The 26,003-nt window shown below is 46.1% G+C and overlaps 1 protein-coding gene across 33 annotated transcripts in view; it reads right to left on the bottom strand.

Annotated features, from left to right (window-relative positions):
• Nucleotides 1-26,003, bottom strand: part of tcf7l2 (transcription factor 7 like 2) — a 118,130-nt gene that overhangs the window by 77,026 nt on the left and 15,101 nt on the right. For all 33 annotated transcript variants that reach the window (XM_082965794.1, XM_082965800.1, XM_082965801.1 and 30 more), the window contains exon 4: nucleotides 3,120-3,221. In XM_082965794.1, the coding sequence (XP_082821920.1) occupies nucleotides 3,120-3,221 (102 nt within the window). The remainder of the gene's footprint in view (nucleotides 1-3,119; nucleotides 3,222-26,003) is intronic.

The following is a 26,003-nucleotide window of genomic DNA, read 5'->3' as shown; positions in this document are numbered from 1 at the left end:
TTAGGAACTTAAACTGTCATTGAGTTTTGAGACTGTGTTCATGATGTGAAGATACCATTAGGAACTTAAACTGTCATTGAGTTTTGAGACTGTGTTCATGATGTGTCACATGAAGATACCATTAGGAACTTAAACTGTATGACTACGGACTGAGGGTCTATTTTACACAAGATTATCTCGGCTTGTTGACTGTGTGAGGCAGATGCACAATACAAAAATGTCTCTCCCTTGGTTCCTTTCTGTAAAAAAAACACATCAATAGACATATCAATAAATAATAACATTCAGCCAATGGTCTAAAAGTTCAGCGGCAGCGGTTTGGAGGCTGCCCCGCAGGGCGGTCAGACACTTCAAAGGCCCTGGCGTGCCCCCTTTGCGAGTGTGGCGGTGAGGGGCAAACCACACAGCCTCGTAACGACAAGCCCTTGCAAGGTCATTTCCTCCATTCCCTTCATGGCTGATCCTCAAGAGCTCCACCCACTTCTACCCCAGAAACTGACCTACCCAGAGAATCTTCACAAGATAGTCGGTTTTTGTTTCATTCTGTGTCTCTGTCCATCTGTCTTTGTCCTTCCCCATCTCTCTCTGCTCAATTTAGCATTTGTATGTTTAGTTTGTTGTTTAGTTTTATTTACTGTTTCACTGTCTCTCTCTGACTGTTTCTAAGATTGTTGAAGGGTCACTTGTACTTCTCCTTATCTTCGGTGCCTATTGGCTGGCTCTTATCGCTGCAGTGCAGACAGCAAATTCCTAGCCAAAGAGGTCAAGGTGCCCAGGTGTTCTTCCCATTTAAAAGCAAAAAGAAACCACTGTTTACTGCACAATTTATTGATAAGGGGATCACGTAAAGTAACATATAGGCCATGTTGGTTAGGGGGTTGCGATCTATACATTTACACACTGACTGAGATACTAAGGCCCAAGGTGTTGTTATCTCTGACCATACCCATCTGTCTTTACGTTGTTAACACTGGTATGATGCAAACCAGGGAAACATTTAATCCATCTCCACTCAGTCAGAGATAGATGGAGAGGAAGGGCGGGAGGGGAAATAACAACACAAGCTTCATCTCACATTCAATTGAATCACGTACTCTAACAGCAAGTGTGTGCCGGTGTGGTGTTACACCTCTGATCTTACACCCCGGTTCTTGATCAAACAAATCACAGATGGTACCGATCAATCCAAATGAATAATAGAATAAACAATGAGATAAACACGTTTTCTGGCGCAACGAGACGCTAATGTATTCTGAGCACGGGGCATTTGAGCCGCAGCCGTGTGTTGGATGTCATCTTAGGAAAGTCCTCTTCAAGCCCCCGGTACTGAGGAGCAATGGAAGACGCGAGGTGAAGTATTTACAGCCATATGACTCATGGAGGAATACAAACAGAAGTATTTACCTGCAACTTAACTGCCTCCTACCAGCTTAATGATTTCAGAGGAGATGTATGTCTCTTAAAATAACCGTCCAAGTAGGGCCCCCTGAACTTTACGGTATAAAAATAACGCTGGCGTCGCTCGGAGGATAAGGAGGGCCTGTCCGACTGAGTTTGGTTGTTGTGTTTGTTAGAGCACTGTCATCGCCATCTCTTTGTCTTAGCATAACTTTTGACAGGGTTTCTGTTTCAAATAAACAGCCTATTTTAAGCTGTATGTACTTAACGAAACTGGGCAAAAGACCAAGAGGGCTGGCTTGCCAACTTTCTGTTAATGTTGAACTGGAAACCATTTCTGATAGTATTTTTATTGTGGCTCATAAAAACTGTCTATACTTATCAAATACCAACAGTGACGTACGTGAAGACAGTGCCTTGACATAATATATGCCACTAAATGTTCAAGTCTTTGCGTAAAAACTCAAGCGCTAAACAAATGTAGACTACGTGTTAGCTCCATGGGTCAACACAGGGTCAGCTATGTGGTGAACTCTAAATCAATCATGTCAGAGTAGGACTACTGATCTCGAATCAGTTCCCCCGTGTCCATGTAATCTTCTTCGTTATGATCCAAAAGTTCAACCTGATCCTAGATCAGAACTCATACTCTGAAAAGCTTTATGAATACGGGCCAATGGGTCTATAGCGTAGCCTTAACCAAGTATATGTCCGATAATATTGCATATACACCATGTATGAACATTAACGTTGGTGATGTAATTCCAGAAACAATGCTACCCACTATGCTAATTCTGGCCTAAGGCACTTCTTAGTCACCTTGTTAACACTTTTAACATTCCTGGCACGCATCGGACTGATATTCCTCACCATGTAACCTTTACGTTGACCTGTCTTAATAGCCAGGAAAGTGAGAAACAGAACAGTATAACAGAGAACTGGCTTTTTACATTTCAACATGGTCTATTAGACTACAAGGATTCAGTTTTCATGGCCCTATCACGGTCCAATGGTCACGTAGCCAGCCTGGGTGCCAGCCTGGGTGCCAGCCTGGGTGCCAGGCGGTCGTGCTCTTTGGAATGTGAGCAGCGTGGGTTCTTTAACCACGTGGCTAGAACTCCGCCTTCACCGTGCTCATGAAGTCAGCAGAGTAAACCTTCCTTCTCTGAGGTTACGGGTCATCTCCATAGGTTTCCTATAAGGTTCATATCCTTATCCGGCTCCAAACTCTACTGTACAGTAAGGGCTGGGCGGGGCCTTGTGTCGACACACTGCGTCCGAAGCGGCGTGGCCGTCCAAAGAGCAATGGTCACCTGACACTTTGCCAAATCCACTACAGCCAACAGCTTATCCCAAGTGAGCTTTGCCTTTCCCATGATCTTACCACTGGCTTTACGCAATCAGTACAATCAATATAATTATTATAGCCCCCAAAATGCTTTATATAAGCAAGACACCCCTCTAAAAATATGCTGAGTAGCTACCTCTGTTGGTCGAGTTTAAAATATCTTGGCTGGTTAATGAGTGACTGTCATTTCCAGGAAGACAGCCATCTCTCTAGGTATAGCAGTTAGTCACGGACATCCATTCAACAGGTTTTGTGTTGGAAAAAAGAGGGTATACAGAGGTGTACAACAGGATACAGTAGAAGGGTTGTCTTTCCGTCTTAGAGGGAAAAAGAGGTAGAGAAATGTAAAGGACTAAAGCAGGGTGTTACTTACAACGATGTGCGCCGGTGACGGGGACCGGGCATCTTTAAGTGCTTGTCTACTTTGAAGACTTCCGTGGTTAACATCTAGCAGGGGCCATTTCATCTGTAGGTACTAGATGGTGAGAGAGAAACAAAGTGGAGAAAGAAAAAAAACACGTTAACAATGCAAAAAGTAAATAAAAAAAAATGTAACAAAAAAGGAATCAACATTTTAAAAGAGATTACATGAAAGAAAGTAAAAACAAATTTAAATTCAAAACGGTAATCCCAAGGCGGTTACATGTGGTGGGTTTTGCCTCAGGAACAAGTACACGCACTTCATATGGATTGAGAGGAATCATAAAATTGCGTTTTCCGTGTCATATTAATCCCCCCCCCCAAAAAAAATTAAAAACGAGATTAGATTGAAACCATTTATTACAGACTTTAAAAAAGAGAACTACATGTCCTAGCAGTTTGAAGGGGGTACAGTTGTGTTTAATGGCATCCGTTCAAGAATTAGAACTGTTCCAAATCTGAGGTAGGCTAAATCACTGCTTCTGTAAAGGCTACTGTAAGTGGATTATGGGTTTAGAATGACTTAATGCCATAAATGTGACCACTCTGGGATTCCAGGTGACTTGAATGACTTTTATTGGCCAACCTCATAAAACGGTGCACTGTGGAGCCACGGCACGCTGTTATGGGTCTGACTCTACCTAGTGACTGTCCCAGTGAATAATTGACTTGGCCTTTATCAGGACTGAGTGACACACACACACACACACACACACACACACACACACACACACACACACACACACACACACACACACACACACACACACACACACACACACGAGAGAGTGAGAGTGAGCAAGAGTGAGAGAGACACACTCAAGATGTAGATAGATACATGGACGATTTTCTCATAAACTGGGTGGAGCCCTTTAAATCAGATGATATGCCAATCGTTTTGGTGACATAGTCAACCATACTTAGTTTCCCGGACTGTAACACAGAAGGAAGGAGGAAGAGCAGTTGCTCTGAATTAGGAGCACAGGAATCAGGGAGAGCAAAGTCTGAACCATTGCAAGACAAACTTTACAGGGGAAAGAACTTCATAAAGAAGAAGCCTAGCATCTTAAGTATTGTGACCAATGTCTTCTTCGTCAACAGGTCATACTGACTATTTACCTTCAAAGGATTCAAGGATACTCTCAAAAGGGTACTCATATAATGCAATAGTGGAAGTATTCCACTACCCACAGCCGAATGCTTTCCCTTCTAGACCTCTATTTGTTGTGCCTGCTCTTTGACTATAGCTAATGCTCCCACTACATTTTGACACAGTGATCCTTCCGGGGTGACCCTACTATAGACTACTCTTGCCTTACGAATGTCAGGTCTACCAAGTCGGAGGGGGTACAGACTGAGGTCACCTCAGCTGCCTGCCTGCTCTCAGAGAGGGCCCCTAACATAAGTTACGTTACAGGGGGTCAACAGGGTGAAGCAGGCATTTATTGTACGGTGAGAAAAATAGAACTACTAAATATCATGGTAGGGCGCACTGTGTAAGAACCATTGACCTTTCCATACTGCTCACTGACGGAGAGTACATTCAAATAGGTATTCAAACCAATACGTCAAACGGTGACAGGAGTTCCCTGAATTTGCATGCGGGGCTGTGCAAACACTCCTAATGGGAATGAGGGCAGTCAAAATATGAAGGGAAAAATATGCCATAAAAAAGAACTATAAAACCCTGTACAGTTGATATAACATGATCAACAACTAAATATGTACAGGGAGAACAACACAACCAGATAGGAAAACTGACACCAAGAGAATAAGGCAAAAGGAATAAAGAGAGAGAGAGAGAGAAGAGAGAGAGAGAGAGAGAGAGAGAGAGAGAGAGAGAGAGAGAGAGAGAGAGAGAGAGAGAGACAGAGAGAGAGAGAGAGAGAGAGAGAGAGACAGAGAGAGAGAGAGAGAGAGAGAGAGACAGAGAGAGAGAGAGAGACAGAGAGAGAGAGAGAGAGAGAGAGAGAGAGAGAGAGGCAGAAAAAGAAAGGGGGCCGTTAGAGTTGGCTAGTGGAAACACTGGAGGGTTCCGGACTCGTTTCTTAACCTTGGGACCACAGGCCGGCGCATGAAAAACGGATTTGAAGTAAATTCGATATAAAAAAGTAGCACCGTAATGTATGCCGCCTTATACCACACCAGGTCCCCCCAAAAGAAACTTCTGACAAGTCGAGTTGGCCTTGTATCTTGGCCTCTGATGCAATGGGAACATCAACTGCTGGGCTAGGATTCCGTCAAAAAAACTTGGCCGGAGCTAGAATTGGAATGTTGTCATTCCATATACGTCTGTGTCCCTATCCTTAGCCTCTAAATAAAACAATCACTATGGCCCTTCTGCTGCCCGTTATCCAACAGCTCCTTTCCTGTAGCCTATTCAACTACCTCATCAGAGCTACTCTCTGTCCTCTACATAAGGGCCTGTGTGCTAGAAGAAATCTGTACACTTGTGTGTTGCTGTGTTTGTTACTATGTCAGAAAGTGTGTGTGTGTGTGTGTGTGTGTGTGTGTGTGTGTGTGTGTGTGTGTGTGTGTGTGTGTGTGTGTGTGTGTGTGTGTGTGTGTGTGTGTGTGTGTGTGTGTGTGTGTGTGTGTGTGTGTGTGTGTGTGTGTGTGTGTGTGAGAGATGTCTGTATTTGTGTGTGTGCCACAACCCTTCCTGAGACCGTGGATAAATCAGTGGTAATTAGCAGAGGGTTCACTGCAGGGTGCTTTGCTGTGGTTTGTGCTGGAGGGAGTTATTGACTCCCGTCCTCTGCCTGACTCCCGTCCTCTCCCTCAGCCCCTGCAACAAAAACTCAGCCTGGCTCCACAACCACTCATTTATGACCCCAGCAAGGCTTTTACTGCAATGGTATGTTTGTGCGTCAAGGGGTGGAAAGTAGTGATGGGCGGAAAAAAAAATCGATAGTTACATATTGTGATATTATTTTTTACGATATCGCTTTGACAATATCACAATATTACTTTGCGCTAATTGGCTGTACCAGCACCGAAACTATTTTTCACTTCAAAGCTTGTTCATCATCTACTTTTTAAATAGGAAGCCAATTTGTTTTCAGCACTTTTATTTCTATGATTGATCAAAACTCATTTTTATCATGACTCTGTCTTGTTCTTCTGCAGTAGACATACAGTGAGGGAAAAAAGTATTTGATCCCCTGCTGATTTTGTACGTTTGCCCACTGACAAAGAAATGATCAGTCTATAATTTTAATGGTAGGTTTATTTGAACAGTGAGAGACAGAATAACAACAAAAAAATCCAGAAAAACGCATGTCAAAAATGTTATAAATTGATTTGCATCTTAATGAGGGAAATAAGTATTTGACCCCTCTGCAAAACATGACTTAGTACTTGGTGGCAAAACCCTTGTTGGCAATCACAGAGGTCAGACGTTTCTTGTAGTTGACCACCAGGTTTGCACACATCTCAGGAGGGATTTTGTCCCACTCCACTTTGCAGATCTTCTCCAAGTCATTAAGGTTTCGAGGCTGACGTTTGGCAACTCGAACCTTCAGCTCCCTCCACAGATTTTCTATGGGATTAAGGTCTGGAAACTGGCTAGGCCACTCCAGGACCTTAATGTGCTTCTTCTTGAGCCACTCCTTTGTTGCCTTGGCCGTGTGTTTTGGGTCATTGTCATGCTGGAATACCCATCCACGACCCATTTTCAATGCCCTGGCTGACGGAAGGAGGTTCTCACCCAAGATTTGACGGCACATGGCCCCGTCCATCGTCCCTTTGATGTGGTGAAGTTGTCCTGTCCCCTTAGCAGTAAAACACCCCCAAAGCATAATGTTTCCACCTCCATGTTTGACGGTGGGGATGGTGTTCTTGGGGTCATAGGCAGCATTCCTCCTCCTCCAAACACGGCGAGTTGAGTTGATGCCAAAGAGCTCCATTTTGGTCTCATCTGACCACAACACTTTCACCCAGTTGTCCTCTGAATCATTCAGATGTTCATTGGCAAACTTCAGACGGGCATGTATATGTGCTTTCTTGAGCAGGGGGACCTTGCGGGCGCTGCAGGATTTCAGTCCTTCACGGCGTAGTGTGTTACCAATTGTTTTCTTGGTGACTATGGTCCCAGCTGCCTTGAGATCATTGACAAGATCCTCCCGTGTAGTTCTGGGCTGATTCCTTACCGTTCTCATGATCATTGCAACTCCACCAGGGGAGATCTTGCATGGAGCCCCAGGCCGAGGGAGATTGTCAGTTCTTTTGTGTTTCTTCCATTTGCGAATAATCGCACCAAATGTTGTCACCTTCTCACCAAGCTGCTTGGCGATTCCAGCCTTGTGTAGGTCTACAATCTTGTCCCTGACATCCTTGGAGAGCTCTTTGGTCTTGGCCATGCTGGAGAGTTTGGAATCTGATTGATTGATTGCTTCTGTGGACAGGTGTCTTTTATACAGGTAACAAGGTGCGATTAGGAGCATTCCCTTTAAGAGTGTGCTCCTAATCTCAGCTCGTTACCTGTATAAAAGACACCTGGGAGCCAGAAATCTTTCTGATTAAGAGGGGGTCAAATACTTATTTCCCTCATTAAAATGCAAATCAATTTATAACATTTTTGACATGCGTTTTTCTGGATTTTTTTGTTGTTATTCTGTCTCTCACTGTTCAAATAAACCTACCATTAAAATTATAGACTGATCATTTCTTGTCAGTGGGCAAACGTACAAAATCAGCAGGGGATCAAATACTTCTCCCCCTCACTGTATGGTGATAAATATGTTTTGGAATATCGAATCACAGTAAAATCGCAGTATAAAAATCGCAATACGTATAGAATCATGAGAATCGCAATACATATCATATCGGTACCCGAGTATCGTGGTAATATCATATTGTGAGGTCCCTGGCAATTCCCAGCCCTAGTGGAAAAGACGACTTGTAAAGCTCCAGTGATTGTGGTCTTGTGGGTTTTACAGACCCCCCACATTGGGTATTAATTGCCATGAAGGGACGGGTAGACGGGGGCACTTGAGAGTGTGAGGTAACTCAGGACAGCATATACAGTGCCTTCATAGAGTATTCATACCATTTGACTTATTCTACATTATGTTACAGTCTGAATTCAAAATAGATTAAATGTATTTTCTCTCACCCTTCTACACACAATACCCCATAATGAAAGGTGAAAACATGTTTTTAACAATTTTTGCAAATTTATTGGAAATTAAATACAGAAATATCTAATTTATATAAGTATTCACACATCTAAGTCAATACTTTGTAGAAGCACCTTTGGCAGCTTTGAGTCTTTCTGGGCTGTCTCTAAGAGTGTTGCACACCTGGATTGTGCAACATTTGCCCATTATTCTTTCCAAAATTCTGTGTTTGAAATTCACTGCTTGACTGAGGTATCTCACAGACAATTGCATGTGTGGGGTACAGAGATGAGGTAGTCATTAAAAAATCCCAGTAAACATTATTAATGCACACAGAGTGAGCCCATGCAACTTCTTATGTGACTCCTTAACTTATTTGTGTTTTTGCCATAACAAAGGAATTGAATACATTTCAGCTTTTAATTTTTAATTAAATCCAATTTTACATGCTGGGGTATCGTGTGTAGGCCAATAACAAACAAAAACCAAAATCACAATTGAATCCAATTTAATCCATAAATTCAGGCTGTAACACAACAAAATGTGGAAAAAGTCAAGGGGTGTGAATAATTTCTGAAGGCACCATACACACTTAGAAAAAACGGTTCCAAAAGGGTTATTCAGCAATCCCATAGGAGAACCCTTTTTGGTTCCAGATAGGACTCTTTTGGGTTCCATGTAGAACCGCAGGGACTTTTCTGCCATTGAAATCCTGGATGCTAAAAAAATGTGCATTTAGAAAGTATTCAGACCCCTTCCCTTTTTCCACATTTGTTACGTTACAGCCTTATTCTAAAATGTATTAAATAAAAAAATGTCTCATCAACCTACACACAATACCCCATAATGACAAACAGAGAAATCCTTGATGAAAACCTGCTCCAGAGTGCTCAGGACCTCAGACTGGGGCGAAGGTTCACCTTCCAACAGAACAACAACCCTAAGCACACAGCCAAGACAATGCAGGAGTGGCTTCGGGACAAGTCTCTGAATGTCCTTGAGTGGCCCAGCCAGAGCCCGGACTTGAACCCGATCGAACATCTCTGGAGAAACCCTGAACATTTTATTTTATTTAGTTAACCTTTATTTTAAAATAAGATAGCTGTGCAGCGATGCTCCCCATCCAACCTGACAGAGCTTGAGAGAATCTGCAGAGAAGAATGGGAGAAACTTCCCAAATACAGGTGTGTCAAGCTTGTAGCGTCATACCCAAGAAGACTCGAGGCTGTAATCGCTGCCTAAGGTGCTTCAACAAAATACTGAGTAAAGGGTCTAAATACTTATGTAAATGTGATATTTCATTATTTTTTATTTTTTTTACATTTGCTCAAATGTATAAATACATGTTTTTGCTTTGTCATTATAGGGTATTGTGAGTATGATTTAATCCACAAAAACTTCCCATTTTAAAGTGGCCTTTTATTGTCCCCAGCACAAGGTGCAGCTGTGTAATGGTCATGCTGTTTAATCAGCTTCCTGATATGCCACACCTGTCAGGTGGATGGATTATCTTGGCAAAGGAGAAATGCTCACTAACAGGGATATAAACAAATTTGTGCACCAAATCTTTGAGAAATAAGCTTTGTGCGTATGGAAAATGTCAGGGATTTTTTTTATTCCAGCTCATGAAACATGGGACCAACACTTTACATGTTGCGTTTATATTTTTGTTCAGTGTATATATTTATTGTATTTTGTTTTTTATAAATACATTGTATGGATGGAAAAACCCAGTGTAAACCTAAACGCCTAAATCCAGATATAAAGTATTTTTCGAAAAGATAATGGCCCAAATATTTTTGGGATGATATAATCTTTTGAGAGCTCACAATCACCAAAATAAAAGCTAGACAGACGATCAGGGAGAATAGAAATGCTACGCCCACTACCACACCCACCTAAGCCCATTTTTGATCTAGAAAAAACCCTGGAACCCTCTTTGGAAAGTGTTCTACACTTCGGGGACAGCCGAATAACCTTTTTTTGGTTCTAGATAGCACATTTTTTTCTAAGAGTGTACTGGTGTCAGACAGCCTAGTGGATGTCACGTTCCTAATTCTGATTCCAGTCATTGGAAAGTCTTCTCATAGACTAGACTAACCAAATGATTGTCCAAGTTGAGTATTATTGTCCAGATGCACACAAATATCCAGACACAACCGCCGGGAGGCCTTGAGTGAGGGGACGTCCGTTGAGGTCGTAGGTGTTTGGGGGGGGGGGGAGGTTGAAAGGTGACACCCCAGAGTGTGGCGCTGGAGCAGTGAGAGAAGGAGAAGCAGGGGGCACATGCCCTGACAGGCAGCTCCACTTCAGGCTGCTATTGCAAATGTTCTCACATGCTAATCCCTCCTGCAGGTTTTACAAGCATGCCAAGGAAAACGGAGCCCCGGCAAGTGGCAAGCTTTCTGACCCCACCTCCTCCCACTTTCCCCTCCTCCCTCCTTTCCTCCCTCCTCCCAGCGCCTGCTGACGGACGCGCCGCCGGGGCTTGAGTAGGCAGTGACCCATGACCCCTCTCTGACGCCCTGCTCCCCCCCTGAAAAACTATCCTGCTGGGAGGGCCTCCCTGGTAACTCAAGAGCCATTCCAATGTGACAAATTGCTCCGGAGGATAACTCTCTTGCCCCCTACCTCTTCTACCTCCCCTTACCCCCAGCATCTCCCGCCCCTAAGAGCCACCCAGAGCACACACTGTGCATGGGAGGGGGCGTCCCCCTCCCCTTCCTACCCTCCCCCTAACCCTTCGCCCCTCCTCGGCTCACCGGACCAACAATGGGAGCTGAATAACTCAATTGTCTCTGATGAAGTGAAAGACAAGGGAGTCCTCTAAATCCTTACAGAGGGATGAACTCTCTCTCTTCCGCCTGGAGATTTCCCATAGTGACAAGCACACTGGTTAGAAAGTGGGTGAGAGTTAGTGATAGAGAAGTGGTCTTAAAAAATAGCCCCAAGCCCCCACATTTCACTACCAAGGTCTAACTGCTGGACTGTCTGCTGCCATATTTGAGTGACTGATGCAGAAGTTCAGCTTGGCATGGCATGAGCTGCTGAATGTGACCCAGTCATCACAATGCAAACAAGCTGAGGCTAACCCAGTGCCATCCATTATACAGGAGGAGGCCACAGCGGGAGACAACAGAGTACATTGTGAGTGCTCACACATCCTTCCACGTCCACACCACCGGTTGGGCGATAGTACTGAATATTTGACTACTAGAACATTTTAACCTGAAATACTTTGATACACACTGTGTGTCATTAACACTAGTCTAATGCATAACGTTACTAAAGCTTTCCCAAAATGTTTGAATTTCATGAATAAGCTAAGCGTCAAAACACCGACCAAATAAAATAATCTTATGCAATTTTATTAGCGATAAACTGAGTCAGCTGCCCTGAATTGTGGAGACGGTCGATGGTGTAAAACCTGTTGTTATTAAAACCCCATCTAACGTGTTTATCACATCCAATCCAAGCCTCGCCGCAGACCGGCTTGTTAATTTACTTTTGGATTAAGAGTAGAGGCTTTCCCCCAATCAGACAAAGAGGCTTCCTAATGTGCCAAAGTGGCATGGAACACCGTAAATATTCCCCACAGACCAGCGAGAGAGAATGAGGTGAATCCCGGTCGCAGGCCAAATGGGGTCTAGAGGCATTCCGGCCCTGTAAACAACGTGAGAGGGAGATCGGCGGGAGAGAGAAAGAGTGGGAGAGAGAGGCGAGCAGCTCCGGTTTACATATGGAGCCTGGGTCTTACTCTGGAGACCCCAGGCAGATCTCCAGTCCATCTGTGGCCATGGGCGCTGCTGCCTCATTCTACAGCCATGACACAGCCACTGCCAGCCAGACACAAGAGCAGTGGTTGTGTACCACACACACAGAGACACACACACACACACACACAGACAGACAGACAGACAGACAGACAGACAGACAGACAGACAGACAGACAGACAGACAGACAGACAGACAGACAGACAGACAGACAGACAGACAGACAGACAGACAGACAGACAGACAGACAGACAGACACACACACACACACACACACACACACACACACACACACACACACACACACACACACACACACACACACACACAGACACACGCAGATTTTGACATGTAGGCTACAAGGAGCAACATACGCATACACTCAACACAAAGTGACAGGCATGTTCACCACACCACACACACACACACACACACACACACACACACACACACACACACACACACACACACACACACACACACACACCATACACACACACACACACCATACACACACACACACACACACACACACACACACACACACACACACACATCACGCGTTCATCATGTCCAATAAAACCCTGGGGACAGGGGCCTGGGATCAGAATGATAACTCGCAGATAACACCAAATCAAACAACAAATATAAAGAGGTTTATTTGTGTTTGCTGAGACCCATTCAAAAGAGTCAATCCCACTATCCCAGCATCAAGTCTTATTGGGGTTGACTAAGACTAAAAGGTCTAAGAAGGTGTATTGTTTAACTTCACATTCTCCTAAGGACAGCTGCTAGATACAAATTATACTGGAAAATGAATATGTTTCCTTGTTGATATTTGTGTGTTCCTTTGTCTAGGCCACAGGTGCAGGGATAAAATATGCACCCACTTGTTGGGGCGGGAACAGTCATTTTCTGTAATTGAGGGGGGGGGGGGGGGGAGAGAAGAATTATGCAATCCAGACTCTTTGAAATCCCCCAGGTCAAAAGAGAGACTCTTTCCCAATCTCTAGGATGTGTGTGTGCATATGTGTGTGTGTGTGTGTGTGTGTGGGTGCGTATGTGTATGTGTGGGTGCGGATGTAGGCTTTGTCTCCAGAAAATTGCAGATGGGGAGGAAGAAGAGTGAAATAAGCAGGCTAACAGCGAAGGGCAGTAGAGGAGGGAAGAAAGTCCAGCCAAAGCTGAGAGAAAGTTAGTCAACGAGAGAGGGCTCTTCGTGACTGATTTAGTTCTTCTAATACACATTTTATGAGTAAATAAAAAAATATAAAAAAATCCCCACCAGCTCTGATAGCCCGAGGCGTTTTGCACCAGGAAAATAACAGTGGAATATGGGAAGGCCTGGGGTTTGTGTGCCCCGGGGCGGGAAGGGGTCCGCTGGGCCTGCATTTACTCCAAAGCCAGAACCGCTAGGGGGTTCCACAAGGCCCTGACTCCAAAACCTCCCCCCTCCTCACCTCTTACACCCCCACACCACACCGCAACCTCCTCCCCCACCCCTCCCACATCCTCTAAACGTATTCTACAAACTGTCTGAAAACAACGTGGTCAAAGCTGTGCTGGTTTCAAAAGACTTTGAGGCATTGCACTCTTCCATAAACAAAAAAGGTTCATTTTGGAATGGATTATTTTCACTGTTTCCTCAAAATGTGGCCCTGAACCCTTTCCTAATCTGTCCTGTTCTGGATGTTAACTCACAAGATATGTGTGGTCTTGCTACTCCACTATTTACTTAACAGGTGAGGACACATGCCCATTTTAAAACACTGACTTGCAACACAAGTTTCAAAAGACGCGCAACACACATTCAACAACAAAAAATATCCCAAAATGATTGAACAAAAGTTAATAACAGCAGTAAAATTCTTTATTGTAAACATGTCTGTTGGAAAGACAAAATCATCTGAACCAATGATAAATAAACTGAGTGACTGTGGGAGCTGGAGAAACTCAGGTTCAGGAGCTCCACAATACTTTGAGCTAATATTCTATAAGTGGAACAGGAGCTCAAGCAGTAGAACATTTGAGGTGCCGGTACTCAGCTCCCGTGAGCTCCTGCCCAAGTCAAGCACTGATCCCACTTGGAGGAAGGAAGACCAGTCACAGACACACTGGGGCACTCACATCTTCTCCAAGGATATGACATCATCCCAGTGTGACTCCAAACTCTTTGTGGATTTCCAGCATATAGACTCAGAAAGTAAACAGTGTTGTGTTTCTTTAACTCCCCCTGGCTCTACCTCATGGTGTCATTAAGAGTATCTTTGGGTCTTTCTATAAATAGAGCTGGGAGGCTGAGGACTGCAGGGCCTGCTGTTCTTCCGACAGACCAGGGACACTAATAAACAGCACAAGCATCTTTAACATCAGGCTTGGCTGGCTCGGGTCTCAGGTCGCCACTGCTTCTATCTCAGCTTCGGTCTCCAGTTCTCTGACGCTCTCTGGGTCTGGGCCTTTTCCCCAAGACTGTGGTTCCACATCCTCCTCAGTCTATACTTTAAACAAAGCTCTCCGAGGGTCTCTTGGATCTACCGTGGTTCGGAGAACGGTTCTAATTGTTTCAATTCCAGCAAATGCTTAACACACAGAAAGTGTAAAATGCAGGTCGCTTTGGATGAACGCATCTGCTTCATAACTGTACTATTTGTCCACAGTAGCCCAGAGCAGCACAGTGAGTGTGCCCACACGAGTGAGATCAGGGCTGAGGTGAGAAGCTCAAGACAGATCCCAGTCCTGCTTCCGCCGGTGGATTCTCGAGCACACTGACCTACATAGCGGTTACGTGGGCTCAGCATGCTAGCACAGCGGGGCTAGGCGGGGCTACGTGGGCACAGCGGGGCTAGGCGGGGCTAGGCGGGGCTACGTGGGCACAGCGGGGCTAGGTGGGGCTACGTGGGCACAGCGGGGCTAGGCGGGGCTACGTGGGCACAGCGGGGCTAGGCGGGGCTAGGCGGGGCTACCTGGGCACAGCGGGGCTAGGCGGGGCTACGTGGGCACAGTGGGGCTAGGCGGGGCTACCTGGGCAAAGCGGGGCTAGGCGGGGCTATGTGGGCACAGTGGGGCTAGGCGGGGCTAGGCGGGGCTACGTGGGCACAGCGGGGCTAGGCGGGGCTAGGCGGGGCTAGGTGGGGCTACGTGGGCACAGCGGGGCTAGGCAGGGCTAGGTGGGGCTACGTGGGCACAGCGGGGCTAGGTGGGGCTAGGCGGGGCTACGTGGGCACAGCGGGGCTAGGCGGGGCTAGGCAGGGCTAGGCGACGCTAGGTGGGGCTAGGTGGGGCTACGTGGGCACAGCGGGGCTAGGCAGGGCTAGGCGGGGCTAGGCGGGGCTAGGCGGGGCTAGGTGGGGCTAGGTGGGGCTACGTGGGCACAGCGGTGCTAGGCGGGGCTAGGCGGGGCTAGGCGGGGCTAGGCGGGGCTAGGCGGGGCTAGGCGGGGCTACGTGTGCCTGAGCCCTTTACGCAAGGCGCTCGTTCTGTGTTACAAAAAAAGGTTGGGTAATAGTGAACGTTGTGTGTAAATTGTGGTAATATTAAAAGGTATAAAATAAGACGTTGAAGGTTGAGCCCTTGAATGGGTTGAGGCTGATGATGATTGGCCTTGTGATGTCACCCTGACACAACAAGAAGCTTACCTGTTAGGTAACTTTTAGGTAACTACGGTACTATACACTTCCATGGCCGTCAAGTTGGAAAAGGATTTTATTGGAGTATAAAGCAAAGAATGCAGGTTCCTTTAGGAGAAAACTACACTGACCTTGTGAAGTACTAAAAGCCTAGAGAACATGCGTACACACACACACACACACACACACACACACACACACACACACACACACACACACACACACACACACACACACACACACACACACACACACACACACACACACACACACAAAAATGCTCAGAGATCCCACAGCTACGCCTACACGCCCTCAAACAACACAAAAGAATAACACACACACAGACCATTTCTACACACAACCTACAAAAGGTTTTCTACGCATTCGCAAACACTTCCGCACGCACACACATAGACACCTTGGAGCAGTTCAGACTCCATATTCATGAGGCCCATTACCAGGGCTCCAGCTCAAAATGCAGAATGGTTTCAGGACACAGACATAGAGCCTTACTACACCTCCAAGACAGTGAAGACAGTTTGCACTGCGGCAGAAACCCTCCCAGTGGTCAGAGGAATCTGTAAATCTACAACACTCTGTAATATACTGTATCCTAGAGAAAACATCACCATAAGCCTAGTTTAAACGAATCTACTGTTCCTGAGGGAAATGTGATCTTACTGACTGTGATACAGGGAAATATTCCATCCATTTGACTGTGATACAAATATTTTCCATCCATTTAAAACACACACATTATAGCATTGGGAGACTGGATCTTCACTGTCGGGGCTTAATTAAGCAATAACGGCCAGAGGGGGTGTGGTATGTGGCCAATATACCACGGCTAAGAGCTGTTCTTATGTATGACGCAACGCTGAGTGCCTGGATACAGCCCTTAGCCGTGGTATATTGGCAATACACCACAAACCCCCAAGGTGCCTTATTGCTATTATACACTGGTAAGAAATGTTTGGTAATCCCTGTGGTATACGGTCTGATATACCACAGCTTTCAGTCAATCAGCATTCAGGGCTCGAACCACCCAGTTTATAATGAATAAATAAGTCATAAGGATGTGGTTATTAGAGCTCATTAAAATGGAGGACGTTGCTGTGAAAACAGGACTCTGGGAGGGTCAAGGAGCCTCCTACGTGGGCCGGGCTACCCTCTTCTGTCCCTCTGTACCCCACCCCTCACCACCAAATCAACTGACAATGACCCCCTCTCCCACCACCCCACCCCCCACTGTCTCTTACACACACACAGACACACAGACACCTCATGGCTAATTACTGCATAGCTTAATCACTGGGTGATCTGTCTGACTCTGAAAACCCCCTCCTTCACAAGAGACACAAACAAACGTGGGCACACAAGCCAATTACTGATGAATCTTTTATATGGTCTCTACCAACTCCCTGTTTGGTTTTCCTAGGGGTTATCTCCACCGGCCAAGTGAAATGTAGGGGAAAGGGAGAAAGATACAGAGGAAAGCATGACAATCCGCTGTGTGTGACCTTTGTCCTGTATAGCCAACTTTAAACATGCAAACTTGATAGGGGAAAAAAAAATACTTTTGAAAATACACACTCTGTTACGCCCTTCTTCATATCTCTCCGAAGTGCCCCATGAAAACAGACAGAAATCCCAACACCATGATAATACGTCGATAACGAGCTGAGGCAATCTATTGATCAGCTTCATTCTGCATCTCTTAGCTGGGGTGCAACAGCCAGGCTGGATGGGGATCATTACACTGTTCACACACACACACCACACACACACACACACACACACCCACACACCACACACACACACACACACACACACACACACACACACACACACACACCACACACACACACACACACACACACACACACACACACACACACACACACACACACACAGTGACTGACGCAGAAATAAGTTAGAGCTAAACAGCCCGCATTACAGCAGACGGGCTAATGACACGCCAAACGTGTGTGTGAGAAAGAAAGAGAGAGTGCGAGAGAGAGAGGGGAAAGAGAGAGAGAAAGAGAGAAAGCGAGATGAACGAGAGGGGGAGAGAGAGAGAGAGAGAGAGAGAGAGAGAGTGAGAGAGAGAGGGGAGAGAAAGAGTGTGAGAGAGAGAAGGCCACAAGCCTTTTGTAATTGGTGCAGTGAGACAGAGAGAGGACAGACACTATACACTAGCTCCATAGAGTCTCACTACACTAGACCATTAAGCTCCAATATGATCTATATTCTCATCTTTTTTTGATACAGATGATGATAATAAGCGTTCATCATAAGAGCAGTCCTGAGTTGTTTTCCACTGAGTGAACACAATAGCGTGCATGGCACGCCCATGTCAACCCGGGAGCTTAAACAGAAGACGTTCTCCTCCCTTTAACACATTCTGACAGCTCTCTCTGACGGGCAGATGAATACATCGGAGCATGCGTGTAGCAAACAAGACGGAGTAATATCCTCTCTTATGTCAACGAGGGCCAGCACTGAAGCAACCCTCGGCAATATTGGGAGTTTTTCGAGAGAAGAAAGCCTAGGTCCTGGCACCGGAAATCACGTTCACTGCACACCTTAATACACAGCGTATGAATAAACCTATGTATACACCTATAGCGACGAAGATACAGATTCATAAAGGTTGTTTTTTGGTTCTCGTTTTGTTCCAGATAGGTTCCATAAAGGTTAACATCATCTAGAAAAAAATCGGAGCTACAAACTGTGTGTTTCTGTCAGCTGGGGGGAAGCAGTGCAGCGGCGGGAGGAGGAGAGAAAAAAAAGCCCTCAGCCAAGCCATCAAGTTGAACATTGAACTTCACAGTAGTAGCTGCCTTTCTATGCCTCTCCTTTTGATGTTACCTCCAAAGCAAAGGATCAAAGGCTTGGAGTGTGGCGTGGGGAAGTCCCAGGCTCTTAGCCTGCCAGCCTGTGATATATGTAAAAATCTACGCCAAAAAAAAGAGAGAGAGCAAGCTAGGGAGAGACGGGGGAGAGAGACAGGGCGAGAGTCGGAGACAGAGAGGGAGGGAGGGAGACGGAGAGAGAAAGGCAGAGAGGGAGAGACAGAGAGAGAGAGAGCGGGGTGAGTGAGAGAGCAAGAGAGAGCAAGCTTGCAAGGAATGTGGCTAAATAGTAGGTTTCACTCTTAATGGACGGTGGGGATGCAACAGGTTGTTTTAGCTAGAATGGGAGGTTAAAATAATGTGTTTTTGAATCAGAGAAAAGGCATTGGTTTGATACTGAAAGGGGGAGGGGGGGCACCAATCCCCCAAACAGTAGTGCAGTACCTACCCCTTACCCCCAACCCTCCATCGCCTTTTCCAACATCAAGGGGGTGAGGCTGTGTCTTCTCTACATAAATATACAGTGTGCTGTTAAAGTGAGGACTACAGTAAACATAGTGGAGATGAAATGCTGTGTGTGTCTCTCACAGAAACGTCCACACACACTACTGGACATGGACAAACACACACAGCTGGGCCAAATACTGGAGCAGAGGTGTGCTGAAATTGACAAACCTTTGCTATAGACAAACACACACACACACACACACACACACACACACACACACACACACACACACCACACACACACACACACACACACACACACACACACACACACACACACACCACACACACACACACACACACACACACACACACACACACACACACACACACACACACCCTTTCCCCAAGGCTATAGGATTAAGAGGTCCAGCTGGCTGACAGCAAGCCCTTCCTTCCCATGTATCTCGTCGATCTTCCTCCACAGCCCCACACCCCTCCACCCCTGGTCTGCCAGCTAGCCATACCTACGAGGAGGACACACCTGGACTTGACATCGATCGGCCCCAAGCTTTTGCTGCACACACACACACACACACACACACACACACACACACACACACACACACACACACACACACACACACACACACACACACACACACACACACACACACAATCTGATCTAAATAAAGCTGACAACTCCAAAGTGGTGCGAGGCAAAGGAGGTGCACCGTTGAGGATGGAGGTGCTGGAGGTGCACCGTTGAGGATGGAGGCGCACCGTTGAGGATGGAGGTGCTGGAGGCGCACCGTTGAGGATGGAGGTGCTGGAGGCGCACCGTTGAGGATGGAGGTGCTGGAGGCGCACCGTTGAGGATGGAGGTGCTGGAGGCGCACCGTTGAGGATGGAGGTGCTGGAGGCGCACCGTTGAGGATGGAGGCGCACCGTTGAGGATGGAGGTGCTGGAGGTGCACCGTTGAGGATGGAGGCGCACCGTTGAGGATGGAGGTGCTGGAGGCGCACCGTTGAGGATGGAGGTGCTGGAGGCGCACCGTTGAGGATGGAGGCGCACCGTTGAGGATGGAGGCGCACCGTTGAGGATGGAGGCGCACCGTTGAGGATGGAGGCGCACCGTTGAGGATGGATGAGGAGGGTGGAAAACATGTTCGTCCTTTCATCACTTCCTCGATGGGAGGAGACATCCTTGAGAGAACTCGGACAACGCTACCATCCATGCAGGTCGCCATCCTGCCGTCTATAAACCAACTGGCACACGGAATAGCGTAGAAACAGACACATGTACGCAGTCTTACGCCCAACACACAGATCTAAAAGCCCAGCCAGTATCAACGTCCGTCAGGTTTGTTCATCTACCCTTGGGGTCACCGCCACAGCCCCATTCTTCAAGTTACAGATTCCTTAAGAGTCATGGCCTTGAGAGAGGGAGGAGTGGAAAAAAAGAATGGAGGTACGACATAATCAGCCCGTTGTTGGAGGAATAGGAGAAAGAGAGAGAGAAGGGAGAATGGAAAGAAAGAGAGAGAGAAGGGGAGGGGGAGGGACATAAAACATGTCCGGATCTTGTTTCGCAACAGCTGCCAGGTCCTCTGGACTGCCTGCATTTCCACATCTTTGTGTGTGTCTGAGTACAAGTAAGCCTAGGTTATGAGTGGCTGCATGTATACATTATGATAGAACTTGTCGACAAGAACTACAAAAGTATCCCCTTGCTCAAGTGCTATGGTATTGTATCTAAACACAAAACAGATGGGGCACTTCCCAATGTAAATGAATAGTTGAAGGAAAAGATCTGTGCTGCTATTCAGTCGCATACAGCTCCAATATGTCCAATCTATAAGACATTCCGGCTTTCATTGACCTTTAAGTAAATTGTTAGGTTATTGAATTTCATTGGGAAATAGTGCATATTGCATAGAGAAATGCAGCACATAAAAGGTAGATCATTCGATATTGCAGACAATCCCCTTGACAACATAATGAACCCCTTCCCTATGACTAAATTATTTTCTACAAGAATAACAATCCAACATGCCACTTTCTCTATATGAACCTGAGAAAGAAGGCACTTATAAAAAGGTTGACTATACCCTAGTCTTGATTTCAAGGCAAGGATGGCAACACCAGATGAACTGTATCCAGATTAGATGCCGACCGATTAATCGGAATGGCCGATTAATTAGGGCCGATTTCAAGTTTTTATAACAATCGGTAATCGGTATTTTTGGCCACCGATTTGCCGATTTTTTTTTTTTTTTTTTTTTTTAAACCTTTATTTAACTAGGCAAGTCAGTTAAAGAACACATTCTTATTTTCAATGACGGCCTAGGAACGGTGGGTTAACTGCCTTGTTCAGAGGCAGAACGACAGATTTTTACCTTGTCAGCTTGGGGATGCAACCTTACGTTAACTAGCCCAACGCTCTAACCACCTGCTTTACGTTGCCAAGGTAAGTTGCTAGCTAGCATTAAACTTGTAAAAAAACAATCAATCAATCATAAACACTAGTTAACTACACATGGTTGATGATATTACTAGTTTATCTAGCCTGTCCTGCTTTGCATATAATCGATGTGGTGCGCATTCGCGAAAAAGGACTGTCTTTGCTCCGACGTGTACCTAACCATAAACATCAATGTCTTTCTTTTAAAATCAATACACAAGTATATATTTTTAAACCTGCATATTTAGTTAATATTGCCTGCTAACATGAATTTCTTTTAACTAGGGAAAATGTGTCACTTCTCTTGCAAACAGAGTCAGGGTATATGCAGCAGTTTGGGCCGCCTGGCTCGTTGTGAACTGTGAAGACTATTTCTTCCTAACAAAGACAGCAGACTTCGCAAAACGGGGATGATTTAACAATAGCGCATTTGCGAAAAAAAAGCACAATCGTTGCACGACTGTACCTAACCATAAACATCAATTCCTTTCTTAAAATCAATACACAGAAGTATATATTTTTAAACCTGCATATTTAGCTATGTTAGGAGAACTAACGTAGCAGGTTAGGAGAACTAACTTAGCAGGTTAGGAGAACTAACGTAGCAGGTTAGGAGAACTAATGTAGCAGGTTAGGAGAATTAACGTAGCAGGTTAGGAGAATTAACGTAGCAGGTTAGGAGAATTAGGTTAAGTTTAGGAGAACTAACGTAGCAGGTTAGGAGAATTAACGTAGCAGGTTAGGAGAATTAAGTTATGTTTAGGAAAATGGTTAGGGTTAGCTAAAATGAAGTAAAGAAAATCTACTTTTGACGTTCATTTTACATTCTGGCCATGACCAGAAATGGGTGGATGAACTTGAAAATATAAAGGAAATTAGCAGGTGGGGCATGTTTCAGGTGTGATCAGGGCTTGTGTTGCTAAATCTCGACTTCAGTCTGCCTCGGCGTGATGGATAGCTAATGAGCAAGAGAAAAATCCATCGGGTGATACCGCAGAATACCATCCATTGACAGGGCAGATCGCTAGCTCCCTCCCTATCAACGACGGGTTAGGGGGAAGAAAAGACAGGAGGATAGACGAGGACGGGGGGAATAGGACGGGGGGAGTGTGAGAGAGAAAAAACGTCCCAATGATGACACCTAAGTGCAAAGAACGATTAAGGATTTACTTTTCAAAAAGGACTCCCATTGATCTTTTTTGATAGACCTGCAATAAATCTAACTAGATCGACTCACATGAGAACGAAGACTAATCCTTTAGTCAGATCCAGAAGAACTCAAACCAAACCAGCTGTTAATTTAGGCTTTACAAGATAAAGCAGGAGAAATCCAACCTGATATACCCTAGGGCATGGGCTTACATCATCTCTGTAAAGCTATCAACTTATTGCCAGTTTGGAGAGGTAATCAGAGCACACACTGTGAGTGAGAGAGCAAGGGGAGAGGAAGAGTGGAAGAGACGTAAAGAAGAGACACATATAACCCAAGAGGTAGAAAGTACAACAAAACACTGAAAAAGGAAAAAAAAGACGTAAAATCTAGAAACATAGCCCAAATATTGCTACACTGAAAACATATGTTTTTATTTCCTCACATGGTGAACGTCTAGGCCTGCCACTACACAGGTCTATTGACTGAAACACTGACTACGTCAAACAAAGATACTTTGAAGGAAGTGGCCACGTATGTAGGAGTACCTTTCTCCAATTATCGCCGGAGAAGCAATAGTTAGTGGAAAGTGGGAAGAGATGGCAACAGCAGAACTCAGGGATGATAGCTGAAGGGGAGCAGGCAGACAGCTGAAGTGGAGCAGGCAGACAGCTGAAGTGGAGCAGGCAGATCGCTGAAGTGGAGCAGGCAGACAGCTGAAGTGGAGCAGGCAGATCGCTGAAGGGGATCAGGCAGACAGCTGAAGTGGAGCAAGCAGACAGCTGAAGTGGAGCAGGCAGACAGCTGAAGTGGAGCAGGCAGACAGCTGAAGTGGAGCAGGCATATTGCTGAAGGGGAGCAGGCAGACAGCTGAAGTGGAGCAAGCAGACAGCTGAAGTGGAGCAGGCAGACAGCTGAAGTGGAGCAGGCAGACAGCTGAAGTGGAGCAGGCAGACAGCTGAAGTGGAGCAGGCAGACAGCTGAAGTGGAGCAGGCAGACAGCTGAAGTGGAGCAGGCAGACTGCTGAAGTGGAGCAGGCAGACTGCTGAAGGGGTGGCAGGCAGTGGAGGCCGCCAGATCTATTTCTTGCCCTGAGCACCCTGTAATTCCCCTGGAGGTTCGCCCAGTCTCGGTCCCCTATGGCCGGTGCCACCTCACCCGGGCCTGCCATCCACACTGTGGCAGCGCCATAGCAAACCATAGTAATTAAAATGGTTATTTTTGTTCTCTCCCCTCACCGTCTTAGCGGAAGTATTGCAAGACGGCTTCCAGCCCACACTGGTAACATGGTCTAATGTCTTTTTCAGCCAAGCATCCTGTGTGTGTGTGTGTGTGTGGTGTGGGGGGGGGAGTGTGAGTGTGAGTGGTGTGGTGGAGTGTGTGTGTGTGTGTGTGTGTGTGTGTGTGGTGTGGTGTGTGTGTGTGTGTGTGTGTGTGTGTGTGTGTGTGGTGTGTGTGTGGTGTGTGTGTGGGGGGGGGGGGGGGGGGGGGGGGGGGGGGGGGGGGGGGGGGGGGGGGGGGGGGGGGGGGGGGGGGGGGGGGGGGGAGGCTATGTGTAATCATGGTATAGTTGTTTTAGTTCCTTTCCTGATCTGAGTGTGTTACCACAATGAGGGTGCAGAGAATATGCATACCACACACACACACACACACACACACACACACACACACACACACACACACACACACTCACACACTCACACACACACACACACACACACACACACACACACACACACACACACACACACACACACACACACACACACACACACACACACACACACACACACACACGCGCACACACGCGCACACACACGTGCACACACATGCGCACACACATGCGCACACACATGTGCACACACACACACGCATGCACACCCACGCACACACACACACTCATTAACCCCATCTCCTTGTCTTTAATGTCCTGTTTACTACATGCAACAAGATCAAATCTCAAATCCAATTCCAGGTCTTACAGACCCCTTCACGTTGTGGTCTCCTTGTCTATAATGCCCTGTGTACTACATGCAACAAGATCAAATCTCAAATCCAATTCCAGGTCTTACAGACCTCTTAACTTTGTGGAGGAGGGGTGCAAAAAGCAGGCTCTGTAGTCTCTGGACACTGTCCAAGGGAAACTGAACCTCAGGAGTCAAAACAAAACCACACGTGAAAGCAGAGCAAAAACAGATATCCCCCTCGGCCCCCCTCATCCCCCCTACCTCTCCGCCCTCTCGTGGTTACACTGGATGCACACAAGGATCACCAGGACTTTGTGGGGCTCCTCTCTCCCCCTACAAATTGTGGCAGGTTTTGGGGCTTTGACACGGACCAGTACTTGTGTGTATACAGGGCACATCCCATGTAAAGGAGAATGCCACTTTAGCTCCACTCTATTGCCCTGTGCTATATTTACCGCCCTGCTAAACCGCCACTACCCCCACCACCTCTTAAAAGAAAAGAGCCCAGTCCAGGCCTGTGGTTCTGACTGCCCACTGGCACCTCTCACCACGGCCACAAGGTCACACTTTTAATTACACAGAAACAGTAATCTCACCAGACAGATGGCAAGCAGGCCGCCTCTCAATTACTTTATACCCAATCGAATCATTACTGATGTTATTTGCTCAATTATGGCACACAAAAACACCACAAAACAGGATTTGTGCTACAAGTGTGGGGTGGGGAGAGCAGATGTGCCTCCTGCCAAGCATCTGTGACGGAGATCAAAACAGCGTGAAGAACACAAGCGCAGGGCGGTGTTCGTTTTCTAAAATATCTATCTATCTATCTATAATACTATATTCAGGGCCAGTGAAAACAGACCCTTATTTTTGATGAAGGAACAAAAAATCACGGGCCTATGCAAAACATGTCAGCTCCCAACACCCTAGTTTGGTAAACCACATAACAAGAGCAATTTATACTGAACAAGTTACAGTTCATAGAAGGAAATCAGTCAATTAAAATTAATTCATTAGGCCTTAATCTATGGATTTCACATGACTGGGCAGGGGTGCAGCAATGGCAACCAGGCCCACCGACTGGGGAGCCAGGCCCAGCCAATCAGAATGAGTTTTTCCCCACAAAAGGGCGTTATTACACAATTTGGACGTACGGCCAAATTCTATATAATGACATTGGAGGCAGCCAATTGCACGCACAGCACCTCCAACATTGTGTTGTGTTACACAACTGCACATTTTAAAGGCCTTTTACTCCATCCCACCAAAACTGGCTGAAGTTTCACAGTATTGTTCCAACGTCAGTGTGGAAATATATATAAAACACATGTAAAGCCCGTTTTTGACTGCATTGGGCCTTTAAAAGGAGAGAGGGAAGACATTTGGTTTATGGTTTTCTCTGGGCCCAGCAGTTGTCTTTGGGGAACATC

This window comes from Salmo salar, chromosome 19, assembly GCF_965601325.2.
Source record: "Salmo salar chromosome 19, fSalSal1, whole genome shotgun sequence".
NCBI lineage: Eukaryota > Metazoa > Chordata > Actinopteri > Salmoniformes > Salmonidae > Salmo > Salmo salar.
The sequence above is the reverse complement of the archived record's forward strand: the minus strand, read 5'-3'. Positions and strand labels throughout refer to the sequence as shown.